Here is an 18,303-nt window from a genome sequence, read left to right as displayed (position 1 = left end):
ATCCTTTACCTGAACGGCATGATTCATCTAACAAGCATATTCTACTTCACTGTTTGTAAGACTTTTTAAAATATGAAATCCAGCACTGACAAAAGCTACAGCTTTTTGTTGTGCAAATAATTCATTTTTATTCAAGACACTGCATTATACATATTTTTCTGAAACATTATTTTGGAGATACTATTAACCAAAAGCACGCTAACTGTATCAATATACTATAAAAGGTAATATTCCCTGTATGTTACCTATTACAATAATGTACAAATGCTCTAACAAGTAGATGAATGGAAGCTATGAATCCTCACAAATACCAGTGCCAGGTAAATACAAATTTACTGTATATAGTCTTTGCAGGGATTACGTTATATTTTGAACATACCTTTCAAACTGTTTTGCTGCTTCAGGATACAGCAGACCTTAGCACGTACGTCTGGGGGGATCTTGTTCAATTCTAAGAGAATTAGTGTTGATGAAAGTTGCGTGCTTTGTATCAGCTGAAGTATTCACTATTTGTCCCACTGGGTCAAAACACAGAGAGCACAACTGAAAAAACTGAAAGCACACGGTGTAGGTGAGAGTACATACTGGTCTACAGCTAGAATGCAGACCCAAAACATATGGATCCACTGTATCATTCATAAAAAGTCTGGATTATTTTTTTTAACATACAAAACCCCTAACACCATAAAAACACCCCCATGTTACCAGGACTCCAGAAATTCATTAGTTATAAAAACTTCCTTTTAAGGAGGATGTGCTGGTTTTCTATGTGCTACACTACTAACCTGCCCTTGCTTCAATTCTGACAGTTACACTGGTCACATTTGTGGCCACATATGAATTGGCCTGATGTTTGTGGTTTGTTCTGGCAGCCTGGAATAGTGATCATAAACCTAAGGTCAAAGATGAATTAAGGGATGGTATAGGGACTCTCACTGTTGCTGTAACAAGAGTTAACTTCACATGACACTTCCAAGCATTTACACAACTTCCAAGTGTAAATATGATTAGGCAATACTTCCTTCATCCTCTCACAGTAAAAAAGATTCCTTTTAAATACAACTTCTGTGTCACCTTGTTACTATCTTCGATCAGGCAACATGCCTAATGACAACCTTTTGAAAGCATGTCGAGTGGCCTTGTCTCTCAAAAATCCTGACAAACAAGCCTCCTTGATTTCCTGTTTCAGTATCACATAGATAATTAAAGTCAAAGCAAAGATTAATTAAGTAATTTATTTGCTGCCTTTACACAAATAAAGGTGTGCTCCCTTGTAAGTGTTAATGAGGCCATGTCAATGAGCTGTAAGAAATTTGTGGTGCTCTGCAACAGGAAATCCTAAAATACTTGCAAAGATTTTATAAAAGGGTTAAAAAGTAACAAAGTAGTAAACTTTTGCTTTGAAAAACAAGTGCCTTCCTCTCTTAGAGCAGCCCAAATTTGCCTGCTGCATTCATGAAAGCTGTTCATTCAGAGAAGGTCAAAGGTTTTGTTGTTAGTACACCAGCTGATCATCTGTAAGCCTGTCAGGCTGTACTGCTGAGCATAACAAACTGCTGTGCATTGCTGATGTGCGTCACAGGACCCCGGGGTTTTGCACGGGGATTAGTCAGGCTGTATTTGGAAACGCCCTCAACTGCACCTTGTGCTGCTATATTAGTGTTTCTCAAGCAAGAGGAATTTTCTTTTGCTTCTGCAGCTGCTCCTGCAAAACCCTCTGGTAAGTGTGCACAGCTTCTGTCAACAGTACTGTCTTCTGCCTGCATTTTTAAGCCAAGTTTATGAGCTGAGGCATTACTTAGAGTTGTTTATTGTGACAAAACATATTTTTAAAATTAGAAAAATGATAGCACAGAATTGGCAATAGCATTGAAAGAATGAATATATTTACCAGATTTTACTGAATAGGTTAGTTCAACTTAAATGTTCTTCTACTTTTACATATGTATTGGAGTAGTCTGAGGTGTGGGTATTTTCAGAGTGACATAGCTATGCACCATGCATGTCTGCGTTTATTTCTATACAGCAGAAATAGCAAAGATCATATAATATAGCAGACCAATTCTTAAAAGGATTTGGTTGGTTTCTGTTGGCAGCCTGCATGCGAGCCCTGCGTCTCTGGACTCTGCTTGCCACCTATGCTGTTGCAGTAGGACAAAATCAAGGACAGAAGAATCAGGAGTGCCCTAAGCTCAACGCACAGGTACTCTCCTTTAAAAGCACGAGAGGAAATGCTATTGTCATATTTTCTGTGAAAGCTGTCTATCCAGATTTTTTTATATTTTTTCCCAAATTAAATAAAAGAATCTAGCACATTAAATGCAAAAATATGTAAATAATTAAACAAAATAAACCAGGAAAAATTATTTTTAGTACGCATCCTATTTTGTTTCTTAAAATAGCTCAGGTAGTGAAGCCACTTCCAGTTATTTCATATAACCTGTGCTGGGTATCTGGTTTTGCAGCATGTTATCAAGCAACTGTGAAAATACTCACATATTCTCTTGTTTCATTTCCATAATAACATTTGCCTATGTACTTTTTAGATAAGTAGTCCTAAGGCCACGTCTTGATAAAACTACCAAAAGAGTAATTTGGTAAGGATTTCTTACCATATATGAGTTTACATCATATGAATATAAAACATACTATGCTTTTGGTTTGGGGAATTATACAGTAATAAATCTTTGTCCTGAGCTCAGGTTATGCTAGCAGACTGCACGATCACTAGCACAGTGCTCCTGACTAGCTGCACATAATGGAGTGACTGATGTGATTACACTCGCGTCAAGTAGCTTTTAATGTTCCTGTCTAAAATATAAGCCTATGAACAGCTGGGGCTGCTAAGAGAAACCTCTAAAACTCACGGATCCAAATTCAAATTGTCTGAATTAAAACCCATCTTGCCTTATACATAAATGAGCATATATGTAGCTATAAAGGATCATATACAGATGGAGGAAAAGACAGGCACACACTCTCATTCTGTGTTTTTTGTTGCGGCTCCCCTGCTTCTTGCAACTCAAACATTGTAAATAGCAGAAGTTACATGAAGAAGCTTGCATGTTTTTGAAAAGTTTTGGTGAGCTTTGTTTCCTAGAACAAGTCAATGAAAGTAATGCTCTTTAATAATAGCAAAAAGAAAAAGGAAGCGGAAAACTAGATGTAAATGTTAAGGAGCGTGCCCCTTTTCTTTATCATTTCACCAGACTCTTTCCTTCAGCCACCAAGAACACCAAAACCAATTTTCTGTAGCTTGCCAGGGTCTCAAATTTCTCCGCTATCACTGATGCCATGCCATGCCTTTTTTGGTACATGGCCAGAAGTAAGTCTATGTGATAGCTAGCCTCAGACCTTGGAATTGGGCACCTGCAGTTCCCAAAATAATTGTAATTTATTCTTGATTTATATGCTTTTACCTGAAAGACTAGAAAAAAAATGTACAAATATTTGAATCCTATCCATTTTATCACTTCGATTTGCATTTTCCTTGTTTAGAAATAACATTAATAGTTCCCTCTCCTTGCCAGCCCACCCTTCTGCATCCTCTGTATCAAAAGTTAATAGGCATGGAACCTAGTCTAGTCTTAAGGCAGGTTTACCAACAAAGTAGGAAAAAAACAAATTGTATGATAATTAAATTCACATACTGTCAATAGTATTACATCTATTTCTTATTCATTGTCTTAATCACTTTTATGACATTACGGTCATCTGAAGATTTGTGGAATATTTTTTACACATTTCTAAGTGTGAGAACAGTTATTATTCAGAATTACTGACACCTAAGAAACTACTCTATCAATCATTGAGAATTATAGAGAAGTTCCCTTAAAATTTTACCCACACGTAATGCAGGGTGTTTTTTGAGCAGACTACCCTTTGCAAAATAAGAAAACTTTGTATTTGCCAAGTAGTATAGGTTTACAGGGTATCAGTATAAAAATACTTTGCCCCACTTTTTTATGTCCTCGGTCAAAGCATTACTTGACAGATTTATGATGATAGCCTCTTACATTTTTAGTTATTACTAGTAATATTTCAGACTGTGTATCTAGATTTGATTGTGAAATGAGACACATCTCCATGTAGTTAAGACAGCAAGTCATTCATCAGCTCATCCTTGCCAACTTAAAATTATATATCTATATATAAAAATATAGATATATAAATAAGATAGTGAAAACAACAGAAGGTCCCACAGTCATCCTTTATACGAAGTTTCCTTTTTTGAAGGAATAATTGAACATTATTTTTTATTTTTTTTCTATTTTTTGATTTTTTAATCTTAGGGACTTATGTTGTTGTTTTACTGGGTAGGGGGAAAGAAGTAACTGCTCTACCTCCAGCACTCAATAGATTCAAAAGTTCAGGATAATCTTAACTCCAGAAGAACACCTTGTGCACACAGTTATTAATTCTCTAGGATAACTGATTGGAAACACCTTCTATGGCAGCTGTGAATTCACTTAGATATATGCTGTCTCAAATACTAAGAAAACTATATATATAGGCAGCACCCAGACACAACATAAAAGCAGTTCTGTTTGCACTCCTGCTATCCAATTGTATATAAGAAATTTTATTTCAAAACTAGAATTCAATATGGTCTTTACAGTAAATACTTTTCCTCTTTATTTAACCCAGCTACACAATTGCATGTCTCACGTACTAAATAGACTTGTAATTTTCAGAACTGTCCTTGTGGTAAATGACCCATTCTGTGGTTTGTAGGACTGGGGGATTTCCAAACCTGCGTGAATCCATTACTGTTCATTCATCAAGGTATGACTATAAAATTGTTAGCTACAAAAGAATTTTCTACATCCTTATTCAGTTACCTGCTATCACACAAACAAGCAGATCTTTTTTTTCCTTTTCATAATTCCAATTAAGATCAACCTTTACTATAATATTTTTCAGTTTTGTTCTTGCTTCTCTTTGAAGGCTTCTTAAAAATGTCAGAAACTAGAAACTTTAATGTATTTGTAGTCAATGTGTATGTGAACCACAAGTTACCTTTGGGAGTTGTCATCTTTTAACATATGTTTTGAAAGAGATACTGGCCTCTGAGCTATCTCAGTACCATACAGACTCCCGTGGTAAGAAAGCAAAACTCTTCTTACACTTTTATAAAATGACAGAATAAATAAGGGCACTTAAGTCATTCCATCTGATGTACTTTCAGATACCACAATGAATATGAATTCCTTTTCTGTATGTATTCTGTGTTCCGTTTAGTTCTGTGAGTAGAAGCCCCTTGCTCTGAGAAGCTTTCTTGCCTTTGTTAGGTGCTATGGAGACTTCTGTTTGGCTGTTTCTCCATATGTGTTCTTCCCAGTCAACTGGTGCATACTCAGTTGATTCCTAAAACTTTCTCAAACAATTAATAGAAACACAAATCAAATTGGCTGAACTTTTCTTATTAGCATTTTTTCACTCTTTGTTCTTTCATCTGTCTTATCAGTTCTTTCCAACTTGAATCTGCTTGTCTCTTTCAACTCTGAAGAATGGCAAATATGCCACAAAAAACCCAACAGCTAGACTGGGCAGAAGCGTAAGACACTGAAAGAAAGTTTGCTAGAAGAGTGGTGACTTCTTATTAGACAGTTTCATTTACTTCTAATATAATAATGATTTAGCCTACCTAAAAGAATTGCTACTTAATGTTCAGTTGCAAATATGAATACAAGGAATCAGTGGTGGAGACAGTGGCTATTTCAATCAACCGTATTTTCCCTGATGCTTAATCAGATGCCATATCCTTAGGGAAGGTTTGGTTTTGCCTATTAAAGTGCCTGTGAGATTGAAACTGTCTGAATCACGCTCACTGCAGAAGACTTTCCCCCCCCCCCCCCTAAATTACAATACTCTTCAACTGACATCAATTCTTGTGTAAAAATGAAAGATGTATTAGAAACGAAAGAAACTTTAAAACTGATCTTGAGTAGGAGTGCCAGTTTACAACATCAAAGCAGGAAACTTTCATCATACTTAGAATCTTAAGCAATGTATTGTTTAACATTAACAGTGGTTTTCCTCAGGTTGTTTCAGAAACCTACAAAAAGCCTCAGTCTGAAATAAAACAGCAGCAAGCAATCCAGCTTTCCTCATACGGTCTCTCTAGATCTCTCTGCATCTCTCCCAACATCTGGTCTGTTTAAATCAGTTATATTAAGAAGTCTGTTGCTTAGTACCTAAGTAAACCAAATAATGTTTAAACTACTTCTTACAAAAGCACACATTTAGATTTCACTTTGTTTAATTTTTGCATTCCAAGTCTAAAAATACACATATCATTTTCCTCCTGAAAGTCAAAGGAATTAGTCGATTTACAATGAAAAAATTACAAAACAGAGTCAAACTGCTTTGTATCTCCTTATAGAGAAAAAATGCTATATACCCAGCAAATAAGCAGTAAGGTTACTTTTGTTTACCAGCACTGTATAACATACAAAATACCATAAAACACCTTTAAAGAGTTGCAAATTGTTGATACTTTATTTTGTGACTCTAGATCTGCTGATAATTGTGAATAAATAGTTATAAATACTTCGGGAATGTATTTCTCAAAAGACTAGGGATTTTTTTTCTAGGGATATTTTTCAGAATTTTTGTTTTTTGTTAGTGCTCATTAGCCTTCTCAATGATTCTCATCCTGGGATATAGCTGATAGTTGGGAGCAAATCCTGATTTTTTCAAAAAAAACCTTTTTTGAATTTGCTGTGCTAATAAAAGTAGCAAGGCACTGCAACCACATAGGAGGAACTACCGTTACAGAAAATGCCTTTGCCACAGAATGACAAAGGAAAACCTTAAATCTTCCAAACTAAGTTAAATGAATCCAGTTTGTTTCTTATGAGACTTGCAAAGCACAATAGTAGTAAATACCCTATCATGACTTCAGAATTTTGTCAAGATGTTCTGGTACAGTCAAAAGTTTTTGGATCGGTAGAAAACCTTGGCAAATTATCAGATACTCATGGTTGGGGTTTTAGAAGGATTTCTGTTTGCTGTTTTGATTTGTGTCTTTGAGGGTAGCAGCCAGAAAGTAGCAGTAAACACACCAGGTATTAGAATTACTTGTTACATTGAAAAATAGGAGCACTGATGTAGAAGAAAAGATACAGTGCAGCAAAGACTAAATGTAAAATTCAGCAGTTTGTGCAACTACCTGTTTCTGCCTAGGAGTAGTTTTGAAGAACATTTGGTAATTACCAACTGATTTTGAATTATTATCACCCAATACCGCTAACAAAGTAGGTGTATTCAAATGTGTATGCGAAGGTATTGCCTGAAGACGCAAGTAGCCCTTCAGCTGAGGTCTTTTCAGAGCAGAGACCCTACACCCACAGTTCTGGTTGCTGTGTTTCAAGAACGATATTGTCAGAGGTTTAGAAAATCGTGCTTTGCAAAAGAAAACTGAAGAAACTGGGGTTGTTTAGTTCAGGAAGAAGGGAAAAACATCCAGTGAGCACCTGTGAAAAAGCTTTCCACCAAGCTGAACGACCTAAAATTGCAGTAAGGAACGTTAAATAGAGATTAAGCAAACTTTGCTGAATAAAGATAGTTGAACACTAAAATACACGGTTGAAGGAAGTGAGGAATATGGGAGCGGGAGCTTTGCAGAATGGGTTACACAAGTATCTGCTGAGAGCGACATAGCTGTAATAGTTTGCTCCTACCCGAGGGCAGAGCGGACTAGAGCTGATATTTAAAGGTATCTCTGGCTCCTTTTTTTCCCTGACACACAAACATCTTTTCCATTCCAAAATCATGCGTTTAGAAGACTTTAAAATGTCATCTTTTTCTTAAATGGTAAGATAATTGCAATTTGACTGCAAGTAGATTGTTATTAATAAACAAAAGGCTTAGTAGCATCAAGAGCAGGAGGAAAGAGTGTTCTGTGACTTATTAAAAAGTGGTGAGACGAGAACTCTGGTTCCAGAAATGTCTCTGGAAATAGAAACTGCTTTATTATCATTATTATTATTATTTATATTATCTCATTACAGCAGAGATTACATGCTAGGTATAAGAAAAGGAAAACTGAATGTGAAAAATTTAATTCCTAGCACTTCATTTCTGAAGTTCTATTTACAGAAAGTAAAATTTACTCCTCTTTACATGCCCGATACCTTTGCGTAAGGAGGAGTACATATGTGATTACAAAGGAAGGAAATACATATTAAATTGGGAAATTTCTGTCAATAAATAGTTCTTTTACCATTTCTACAAGGTTGAAAAGAAACTTTTAGAGTAAGCAAAGGCTTGGAGGGAAGCATGTTGGTTGGGGGGGGTGGTGGTGGTTGTGGGTTTCGTTTTTTCTTTTCTTTTTTTTTTACCAGATTCAGGATTTATTATAATATTCAAGAAACAGTCTTCATTCAAAAGGAATATGTGGTGTAATAACGTGTTATTTCAAGTGTGCAATTGTACGTATTCAAAATAGGTAATGGAAAATGATGTACTGGCTAGGGAGGAGGAATTACTATATGGCCTTGTATTGGAGTACTCAGCTGACACAGGCAGCATTCTCAACAAAGCAACAGGTGTCTAAAATTAGTTTATGTTCTTCATTTATGCCAAAACTTTATGGTCATATTAATTGCAGAAAAAGCTAGTTTTAAGGTTCACCATCTCCCAGTGACATACTTGAACCACAAGGTGATCCCATATATCCTATTTCTGTATATCTCCCTTATTTCCTACAAATACGTATTATCTTTTCTGTGGGTGTCAGCTTATTGAATAATTTTATACTAGGAAAGGAAATGAAAACAGATGTTGAAAGCAAACGGAACTGTATGCAGTCATCAGTTAACATATCCAGAGTGTTTTCTATTTCTTCTAACTCTTAACTTGCCCTCCTGTCCTGAGCATGTCTTGATGTTACATGAAGCTTTATAGATGCAGAGCTTCCAATCTGATGGATAGCAGATATTCCCTAGGAAGTTTTCCTCTAAGTATATTTCTGTCTTTGTTCTTACTCTTCATAGATGCCAGAATTTCAGAAGAAGACTGTCCATATTAAGGATCCAGGGAGAGTAGAGGAGATTATTTGTGGCCTCATCAAAGGCGGAGCTGCCAAACTTCAGGTAAAGATAGGAGGTGTAACCAGTTTGGAATGAAAGCAATCATGTGATTGTTGCTCTGTGCCAAAAAAAAATGTAAGAATATATAACAGAAGCCAGCCTTCAAGAAATCTCGAAAACTTAAACATGTTAACTCTTTTAATAGCCCTTGTTGATTCACCTGTAATTCAGCCAGACACTAATTAAGTAAATTATGTAAACATACAAGCTTAGTAATTTCAGGAAATATTCTGACCAAAGGAATTGGAGAAATGGTTTTGTTAGAAAACAAGTTATTCTTATGGGATATGCTAGCTTACATTACAGTAGTTTAAGAGAATAGGGAAATTTCTGTGACACATGCTACTCAGCTGCAACTATTGTTGATCATTCAGAATTTCTAGCCATTCTTTATTTTGTCCCTCCGTGTTGTAAGACAGTTTTGCTTTTTCTTTCCTTAAATAGATTATTACAGATTTTGATATGACATTAAGTAGATTTTCCTACAATGGAAAAAGATGTCCAACTTGTCATAGTGAGTACTTTTTTTTTTTTTTAATACCGATTGGTTTGTTCACTCCTTTTAGTTTTTCCTGGATTTTAATTTTCTACCCAATTTATTCCCTAATATGTGAGATTTTATATCGACTTGTTACCTAATCTGTACATCCTAATGAAGAAGTATTCTATTTACTGTCTATGTGTGGGTTTATGTATATATTTTAATTACAATCTGTGTGAATTCAAATCAAATAAATTGTCATTCACAATTAAACAAGTTCTGAACTATAAGGTGTTGGTAGTTAGACATGATAGGGTTGACTTCTTGTTTTTAAGAGGCCATAGTAATCCTGATGCCTGCAAGATCGAGATAGTAAACTGCTCAGAATACTTGACATTTTTATCCTATAGCCTTTTAGAATAAACAAAGGGAAACCATTTACTAATGAAGTGGGTACCCTAAAACACATAGGATGCCTCTTGATGATTTCAGAAACATTTAAATCTCAAGAAATAGATAAAAGAGCTTGTAAATGAGCTTTTAATTCAGAGATGAGGGGAAGGACATCTTCATGCTTAAGAAAAATGTGCCTTTTACTGGTTGATGGTAAGAAAAGTTCTGAGGAAACATAGTGGTACGTCACAAAACATTGTCATTATGTCATTCACAGTGTCATAGTGCAAAGTAAAAGAAATACAACATCTTGTTTAACGCTTTTTTTTTTCACCCCCCCAGACATCATTGATAACTCTAAGCTCATCACAGAGGACTGTCGGAAAAAGGTAAACAGAAAACCTACTAGCTGTTTAGTTTGTTTTACAGACAACTGTTGTTATTCCCTGGCTGTATTGGGTGTTGAATTACTCGGCCCAACAAGACAAGGGATACTTTCAAATCTTTAAGAAGCTCTCTCTCTCTCTGAGCTTTGTCGCTGACTGCAAGGCATCCCATCACTAATAGAAATTAACAGAATTATTTGTATTCTTGATAGCAGCATGTAGTTCAGTTTAACAGCATCCACTTTTTCTTCTCAGCTATATTTAAAAGCTTGTTCTTTGTTCAAAGAGCATTTCTGATTCTATTCTATCTAAACAATGTAATCGGCATTAAGAAGGTTATTTTGATTGGTTAGATCAAATACCAAGTGTTATTTTGCAAAAATATGTTAAACATCTGGTGTTTTTTCCTTCAGTTATTGCAGCTGAAAGAAACCTATTATGCTATTGAAATTGATCCATCTCTCACTATTGAAGAAAAATATCCATATATGGTAGAATGGTAAGAAACACCTCCCATCTTCAAATTGTGCTAAGATTAGATTTAATAACTTTTTACAAGCAAATTAGTGGCAGTAATTAGCTTTTAGCCAACGCATTAACCGAATTAATCTCTTAAAGTGTTGTGCAACAACTGATTTTGCTTTGCTGTTAACTTGAGTGAGCAAGAATTAACCGTACAGGATGCTTTTAATCATGAGATTTAATGAAAGACTAATCTTAATAACTAAATTTCAACCCCTTTTTTGTTTATATTCTAGGTACAATAAATCTCATGCACTACTTATTGAACAAGGCTTACAAAAGGATAAATTTGCAGAAATTGTGAGGGAATCTGATGTTATGCTGAAGTAAGTTCTTTTTGATTTGAATGATGCCGTTTCGGAACCTTTTCTGTAGATTCTTACTGGGCATTGCAGGGAGGGAAGGAGGGAGAAAAAAGAAAAGGGGGGGGGGAAAAGCCCAAACCAACATGTTCCTGGGAATGTGACACCTTAATCTTGGAACACAGTGAGCTTTTCATGCTCCCACTTTATTGATATGTTGTAGCTAAATGCCTACAACAATCACACTGTACAAACTAGAGGACTGAAACTTTTATTTTCAGTCCCATCTCTAGTAGCTTCATTACCATAGACTTCCATCCACTTGAAATTGCACTGCTGACACTTCTTTTTTTAAGGGGAATGTAGACTTCAACTTTGTTCCTTTGAAGAATGTTCCTTGTAATAGTTTTATCTAAGATTAAAACACAGCAACTTGAGGAATACGTTTCATATGTTTTATTAAGTATCATTCTTCCTCTATGGCTAAAGGCAAGTTTAAAAGCCAGCAAAATCCTTGCTTGAAAATTGTCTCTAAACTTTGGAGTGGTGAAACGGGATGTTAGAACTTAACTTACAGAAGTGTTTGTTTATCATACTAGATAAATTCTTACATTTTGCAAAACTGTTTGAAAGTCCATGTGGGTTGAAACTTCATTCCCAGGCTAGAATTCCCTCAAAAATGTTCATAATTTTTTTAAAAATATGCAACTTTCTACCAATCAATGTCTGTGTGGAGAAAGTATATAGAGATAATATTATCTTGTTCCTGGAATACTATACATAGTTTTGATTGTGTTCTGAAGAGCAACAACAGATGTTTTGAGGATTTAAAAAAAAAAAAAAATTATTTGATGGTAATAACTCCACAGAAAGGCCAATATTTAAGCAAGTAAAATTGAAAGGAGATGTACAGCCTCATAGTAGCTAGAGAGAATTCTACTGGTTGCTTCCTTGTTCTGGGGTGTTTAGGGAGAGTGAAACATTTTTAAGTCTTCAAAACATGATGAGAAGTTTTTGGGGAAAAAATTGTCCAGACCAAGATCAAGCAGCTCAATGCAGCAGTTTCTTGTTAAAACTACATGCCTTGTGTTAGGTTGGTGGTTCTTGCTAATCTTTTCAGGTGAGGTAAAAGAAATAAAGTGAAGCACTCAGGGAAAAGTTAACTTTCTTTTCCAAAGATGATGTGAGTATCTTCTGAAAACTTGGACTTCACTTTGCGTTCTTTATTTGAGATTTGGTTTGTATTTACATTCTGTGTTGCAGAGAAGGATATGAGAACTTCTTTGATAAGCTCAGTGAACATAATATTCCTGTGTTCATATTTTCTGCTGGGCTTGGGGACATTCTTGAGGAAGTTATCCACCAGGCTGGGGTCTACCATTCTAATGTCAAAGTGGTTTCCAATTTCATGGATTTTGATGAAAACGTACGTATGAACTAACACATTTGTATCAAACAAGAATGTTTTGTGATATTTAGTAGCCATTTATATATACTACAAGATGAACATTTTAATGAAACATATGTAGCCATCTATCCAGCCTCACAGAAAATTAGAATTGCATACGCAGCACTTTCCCAGGCAAAAAGAAAAAAACAAGCAGAAGATAACAGTTCAAACACTGTTAGTATGGTGTGACTAAGACACCATTAATTTCCTTTGATGACAACCTCATACTCAGCCCAGTGCAGCGCTACTCCTCCTTCAAGCAGGGAGGATCGCTGTCTGTCTAGTCTTAACGATGCTATTAGTCATTTCATTATTTAACAGTAATTTATCTTGTTCATCATTAGAGATTACATAGTTCAATATTAGTTCAACAGCAGTATCACCTATTTCATTCTAGATTCTATCTTGTCTATATGATACTAGAAATAACTTCAACGTGTTTTTTTTAATAGGGAATATTAAAAGGATTTAAAGGAGAATTGATTCATGTTTACAACAAACACGATGGTGCCTTGAAGAATACAGAGTACTTCAAACAACTGAAAGACAACAGTAATATCATACTGCTGGGTGATTCTCAAGGAGACTTGAGCATGGCAGATGGAGTAGCGAACGTTGAACATATTCTTAAGATTGGCTATCTCAATGATAAAGTAAGTAGTCTTATAAAACCTTGTAGACTTCGAGTAAAACATTGTGAGTTAGAAACAGGTTTGTTATAGTAAGCTTCAGATATCAAACCAAGTGTCCGACCCTTATTTGTTTTGAGATTTCAAACATTTTTCATGGATTTCTTGCCTCAAGTTTTTTCTAAACATAAGCTACAAAAACACAAATATAAACAGCTTTGGGTTTTGTATTGAACTACTTCTGAAAAGGTATTTTGTTGCGAAGTAAAATTCAGAGGCTAGAGAAGTTAATTCTCAAATTCCTGTGGCTCCTCCTCCTTCTTTCAATACTGGATTGGTAATTGAGCAAAATTATAATCTTCGAAGTAACAAATTTAGGCAGTGCTCTCCCCCCACCCCATCTCTTTTGAGGTGACACAGAACTGATCATTTGCTAAGGTACAAGGCACATCTATTTGCATTCAGTTTTCTGTTTCTCTCTGCCTTTCAGGAAGCTGAGGAAATAGCTTTTCTTTCAGTAGGTGTGAGATCATGGCCTAAACATGAAGTATCATACCCTGGAATGCACACACTTATGTCAGGCCACTCCTACTCTGTCACGGTGTGGAATTCACTCATAGGAACGATACATATTTGCATTGCTCATTCCTTGCATTTGGTGGAAAGACGGGGCAATATTTTAATGACAAAAAAGTCTTTCAATAGTTAATTCTATAACTAAATGTGTCTCTTTATCCTTTCTGCAATTAGGTAGATGAGCTTTTGGAAAAATACATGGACTCTTATGATATTGTCTTGGTGAAAGATGAATCCCTGGAAGTTGCCAATTCCATTCTACAGAAAATCCTGTAAATTGCAGTCTCAAGTCACTCCATTCCTTCCAGGAGGCAACTGGACAGAAGAGCACACATGTGCTATCTTAGATGTGTTTATTACTCATTTACAGAACTGTTTAATTTAAAACTTTTATTTTCATTTTGGTATTTTGAAATATAGGCAGTATCCATTGTCGATTAGAAGCTCCTTTTACTGCTCTTATGCTGTTCTTTATTGTCTCACACTCCTGTTATAACTAGATTTAAATTGGATTTATAGATGTGATAAACTGCTGCTGATGGCATACTATGGTTCACTGTCTTAATCAGGAATTTCAGAAAACGTGGCTATTTTGTAAAATTGAAGACGTAAACATTCTGTGAATAAGCAGCATACACATTTGTGTTGCCTTTTTAAAGATATTTCAGTCTCAGCTGTGCTTTGAAGGATCTTACTCATATGCTACAGACTTTCACAGAAGTTTTTCATATATATTTTTTTCTGCAAGTAAAAAGGCTTTATTCACCCACTTCAGGCAAAGTGTTTCTTCTTAACAGATTTTTGTATGAGTACAAAATATTCTGTATCCTTACTGTTTCTTTATTTTCTGCAGAATGGAAAGAATGTTTTAAAGTAGTATATCTGAGGTAAAGTTTCTCATCTTTGTAACAAGAGGTAGTTTCACCAGCTAATAGTACACAGCTGTAACTTCAGTGCCTTTTCAGATCTTATTTTATATACTACTCCACTTCTAGCCTGCAGTTTCATGTCAAAGCTAGCATGGCTTATCTCAAATAATTTCTCTTGGAATTCTCAGTGAGCTGCTCCAGGCACTGAAATTCAAAACAAAGCTACATCTTAATCTTGGATTTTAAAAGCTGACTTAGCAAGAAAACTTGATGCAAGATGGCTACCAGCCCCACGCCTCAGAGACACTTAAGGGACACCTCTCCAGACCGGCTTTAGGTCACATTCCCACTCTCTGCATATTGCAAGCACCAGTATCAGTATAGCATCAAGCTCTTCTAGCTTCGTTATACAAGTCCTCTCTGTTTAAACACCTACAGGATCTTTACGGAATCGTAGAATAGTTTGGGTAGGAAGGGACCGTTAAAGGTCATCTGATCCAAGCCCCCTGCCATGGGCAGGGATATCTTCTACTAGACCATGTTGCTTACAACCCCATCCAAACTGGCCTTGAATGTTTTCAGGGATGGGGCACCTACCGCCTCTTTGGGCAACCTGTTCTGGTGTTTCACCACCCTCATCATAAAAAAATCCTTCAGAAAGTATTTCCCGTGTACTGAACGTACTACAATACCACTCAGCATCACATACAGAAAGATACAGTTTATATAGCCACAGCTTCATAACTTCTCCTGCCAACATATCAAAGTAAGCTTCAAGATGGTGTTGTGAGCCTGGTCGCAAGAGGTCTCAGCTGTACCAGCGCTATTCATTAATAAAAAGAGGCAATCATACAACTTCCCTCACGTGCAATATAGTCATTGTTCCCCTTTGCTTTCTTTTATACACAGCAGGAACTGTGCCATCTTCCATTCCCCTGAGGAAGCGTAATGAAAACATGGGAGAGCCTAGGTCTGCATTCTCTCCTGCCAACCAGTAAGACACATCTCAAGAAACTGTCCCTTTCCCTCCAACCTGCGGTCTGTTATCTAAATGCTGACTCAGCAGCACCAGTCACATTTTTTTCCAAATCAGCAGGCTTACATCTGTTACCACGCCTGCTGGAGCTTTCCCAAGAAGGCAACATGGGGGGGCAGTTTCCTTACCCCACCTTTGCATTCTCTGCAGGAAACTGAAATTAAATCATCCTCGTATTTTGGATGCACAGCCAGAGGCCTGATGCACAATCTCAGACAGTGTGAGCATCCTTCTGTAATCACACTGTATATACTGTGCCAGCGGTGAACTGCTGAGCACAGGGACCTTCAGAAATTCCAGCCTGCATCATAACAGCCAAAGACTAACTGATGGATTATGTCCTCCTTGTAGACAATGTACAGTCATGTAATTCCCTACTCCCGGCACAGGGCCAGCTAGATACCCAGAAGCGGGAGCCTCAGAAACCATCCATCCATTTGAGCAGAAAACCACTTAAACCGTAAGATGACTGAGGAGAGGATAGTATCTTGGCTGCCCTCCATTTAGGAGTCGTGACTCAGGCAGCAGCAGGCTGAAGGAGCTAAAAGCGCCCTGGTGGTGCCAGTGACAGCAGGAGATGGGAGCAGCAGCTGCTTCAGCCCCAGCCTGCCAAGAGCCTGTCAAAGCCAGAAGACAGGGAGAGCTTGAAAGCAGTAGCGACAGCTGCTGAGTCAGCGGCACAGCAGAGCTGCTGCTCTCTCTCCTTCATACACAGGCACAAAACCCAGTGCCCAGCAGCAGCAGATGCTGCAGTTGATGTGTGACTGACAGGCGCAAAGACTGGCGGAGTGGAAACGCTGCACAGGCCAGGCTGAAGGTGGAAAGGGCTGGTGGCCCTGGGGCTGAGCAGGGCGATGCTGCGGTCCTGGGAGCTGCGGGGCGAGCAGCTCCCTGGGGTAGGAGTCACGGATGAGAGCAGCAGGCAGGGGCGTAGCACATCCCCTTGGAGCAGCCAGGGACAAAGCAGCTGTATACAAGAGATGACGGAAGAGCAGGAAGAGGTGTATGAGAACACACCAACCGTAGCGAGACAGGACAGCCTTGTGGGCACCCCGAGCACCCAGCCAGGAGGGATGTGGTCTCCGATACAGGAGGTACACGCTTACTCCCTTCTGCCTGGACATACCATCGAGCCAACCTCCATACCCACCCCTGTGGGCTCTCTCCCCACTCCCCGCTTGCTGGGGCCAGGGAGGAGGGCAGAGCAGTGGCACTGCAAAGCTGTGAGGGGGCGAGCAGCCTTCTGCATGGTCATCTGCCAACGGCGGGGCTTCAGCACACCGGCGAGGTAAGCAACGTGATGTTACATGTGACTCCCCACAGGACGCCAGCGTGAGCTGCCCGTGCTGCGCACCACGCTGGGCACGGCAAGGTCCCCAGGGCACGCTGCAGCGTCTCCAGGGAAGGCAGCAGGCACCATCTCTTTAACAGCCTACGTCTGGGGGTTTAGGCACCTACAGAATTTACATTACCTGAAGTAATGTCAAGGTTTAGGAGGGGGTAGGGTTGGTGGTCCTCAGGTTTGGTTGTTTTTTAAACAAGCAATCACACTGGCTTTGTCATAGCTGCCAAATAAAGTAAGAGTCCAAAAGGCAAAGGCTTTCTGGAAAACACCAAGGTGTTTGGATGCACTGCTTACTCAACCAGCCTCCGGTTGCGAGGGGCTAATTGCCGGGCATTACTCCCAAAGTTTACACTGGGACAAAATTTTCCCTTCACAGGCGGGTTACCTTTGGAATACAGATAACAGTTCAAATTTGGAGTATGTGAAAAGTAGCTGATAGCCACAGCTCCACAGCACAAGGTATGTCAGCAGCGTGCTCTCTGGCACAAGATCATTCCAGCTACAAGCATAATGGATTTCCCCAACTATCCCGGCATCGGTGAAAAGGAGGGGTGTCACGGCTTAACCCCAGCCAGCAACTAAGCCACACAGCCACTCACTCACTCCTCCCTCCCCTACGAAGAAAATTAACCCTATCCCAGCCCAAACCAGCACAAGGTGGCAATTTGGTCTGTGCAGCGTTTGCAAGAGGCAGGACTGTCCTGTGTTCTCATCCAACTCGCCTCAGGATTTCACATGAACTCAAGTGTTCCTCCCGCCAGAATTTTTCCTTGGCCTCCCTCTACAGGAAGCAAGGCATCGCTCCTTCGGTGTGACTAGGATCTCACTGTTCAACCTGCCCACAAACTGGAAACAAATAAACAAAAATTCCAGCCAAAACCATATAGACAAGCACATGCAGAGCAATATGGAAAAGGATCAGGCAGCATCTTTAAAAGCAGCAACCAAAACACATCTCCAACTACATCTTCATCTGAGTTACTGAAATTACTATTCAGCCTGCCTAGAGCCCAAGCACGCATCGGAAGTGATCACTTGATGGTTTCCCAGCCATATAGACACAACTCTTTGCCTTGGCAGAGGACTTCAGATCAACTGACCATCTCTCAAGAATTAGGTACAGAAAGTTGCCCAGTCTCCTCTCCAAGCAGACGGGCAATGAATGGTCAGTCACCAAACGTACAGTCCACAATGACAGTCACTCAGAGAAAAGGGTTCT

The 18,303-nt window shown here is 38.2% G+C and overlaps 1 protein-coding gene across 6 annotated transcripts in view; it reads left to right on the top strand.

Moving 5' to 3' along the window:
* Window positions 1-14,603, top strand: part of NT5C3A (5'-nucleotidase, cytosolic IIIA) — a 28,726-nt gene extending 14,123 nt beyond the window's left edge. For 2 of the 6 annotated variants that reach the window (XM_080383348.1, XM_080383345.1), the window contains exons 2-10: window positions 2,097-2,203; window positions 9,000-9,098; window positions 9,540-9,609; window positions 10,312-10,358; window positions 10,769-10,854; window positions 11,114-11,203; window positions 12,443-12,605; window positions 13,082-13,282; window positions 14,009-14,603. In XM_080383348.1, the coding sequence (XP_080239474.1) occupies window positions 2,097-2,203; window positions 9,000-9,098; window positions 9,540-9,609; window positions 10,312-10,358; window positions 10,769-10,854; window positions 11,114-11,203; window positions 12,443-12,605; window positions 13,082-13,282; window positions 14,009-14,110 (965 nt within the window). In that variant the 3' untranslated portion in view covers window positions 14,111-14,603. Of the gene's footprint in view, window positions 1-1,543; window positions 1,721-2,096; window positions 2,204-4,734; window positions 4,786-8,999; window positions 9,099-9,539; window positions 9,610-10,311; window positions 10,359-10,768; window positions 10,855-11,113; window positions 11,204-12,442; window positions 12,606-13,081; window positions 13,283-14,008 lie in introns of those variants that run through there. The other 4 variants (XM_080383343.1, XM_080383347.1, XM_080383346.1 and 1 more) reach the window with 4 other exon arrangements.
* Window positions 14,604-18,303: the final 3,700 nt, after the last annotated feature.

The sequence above is a fragment of the Falco punctatus genome, assembly GCF_963210335.1.
Source record: "Falco punctatus genome assembly, chromosome: 4".
Classification (NCBI taxonomy): domain Eukaryota; kingdom Metazoa; phylum Chordata; class Aves; order Falconiformes; family Falconidae; genus Falco; species Falco punctatus.
The sequence above is the reverse complement of the archived record's forward strand: the minus strand, read 5'-3'. Positions and strand labels throughout refer to the sequence as shown.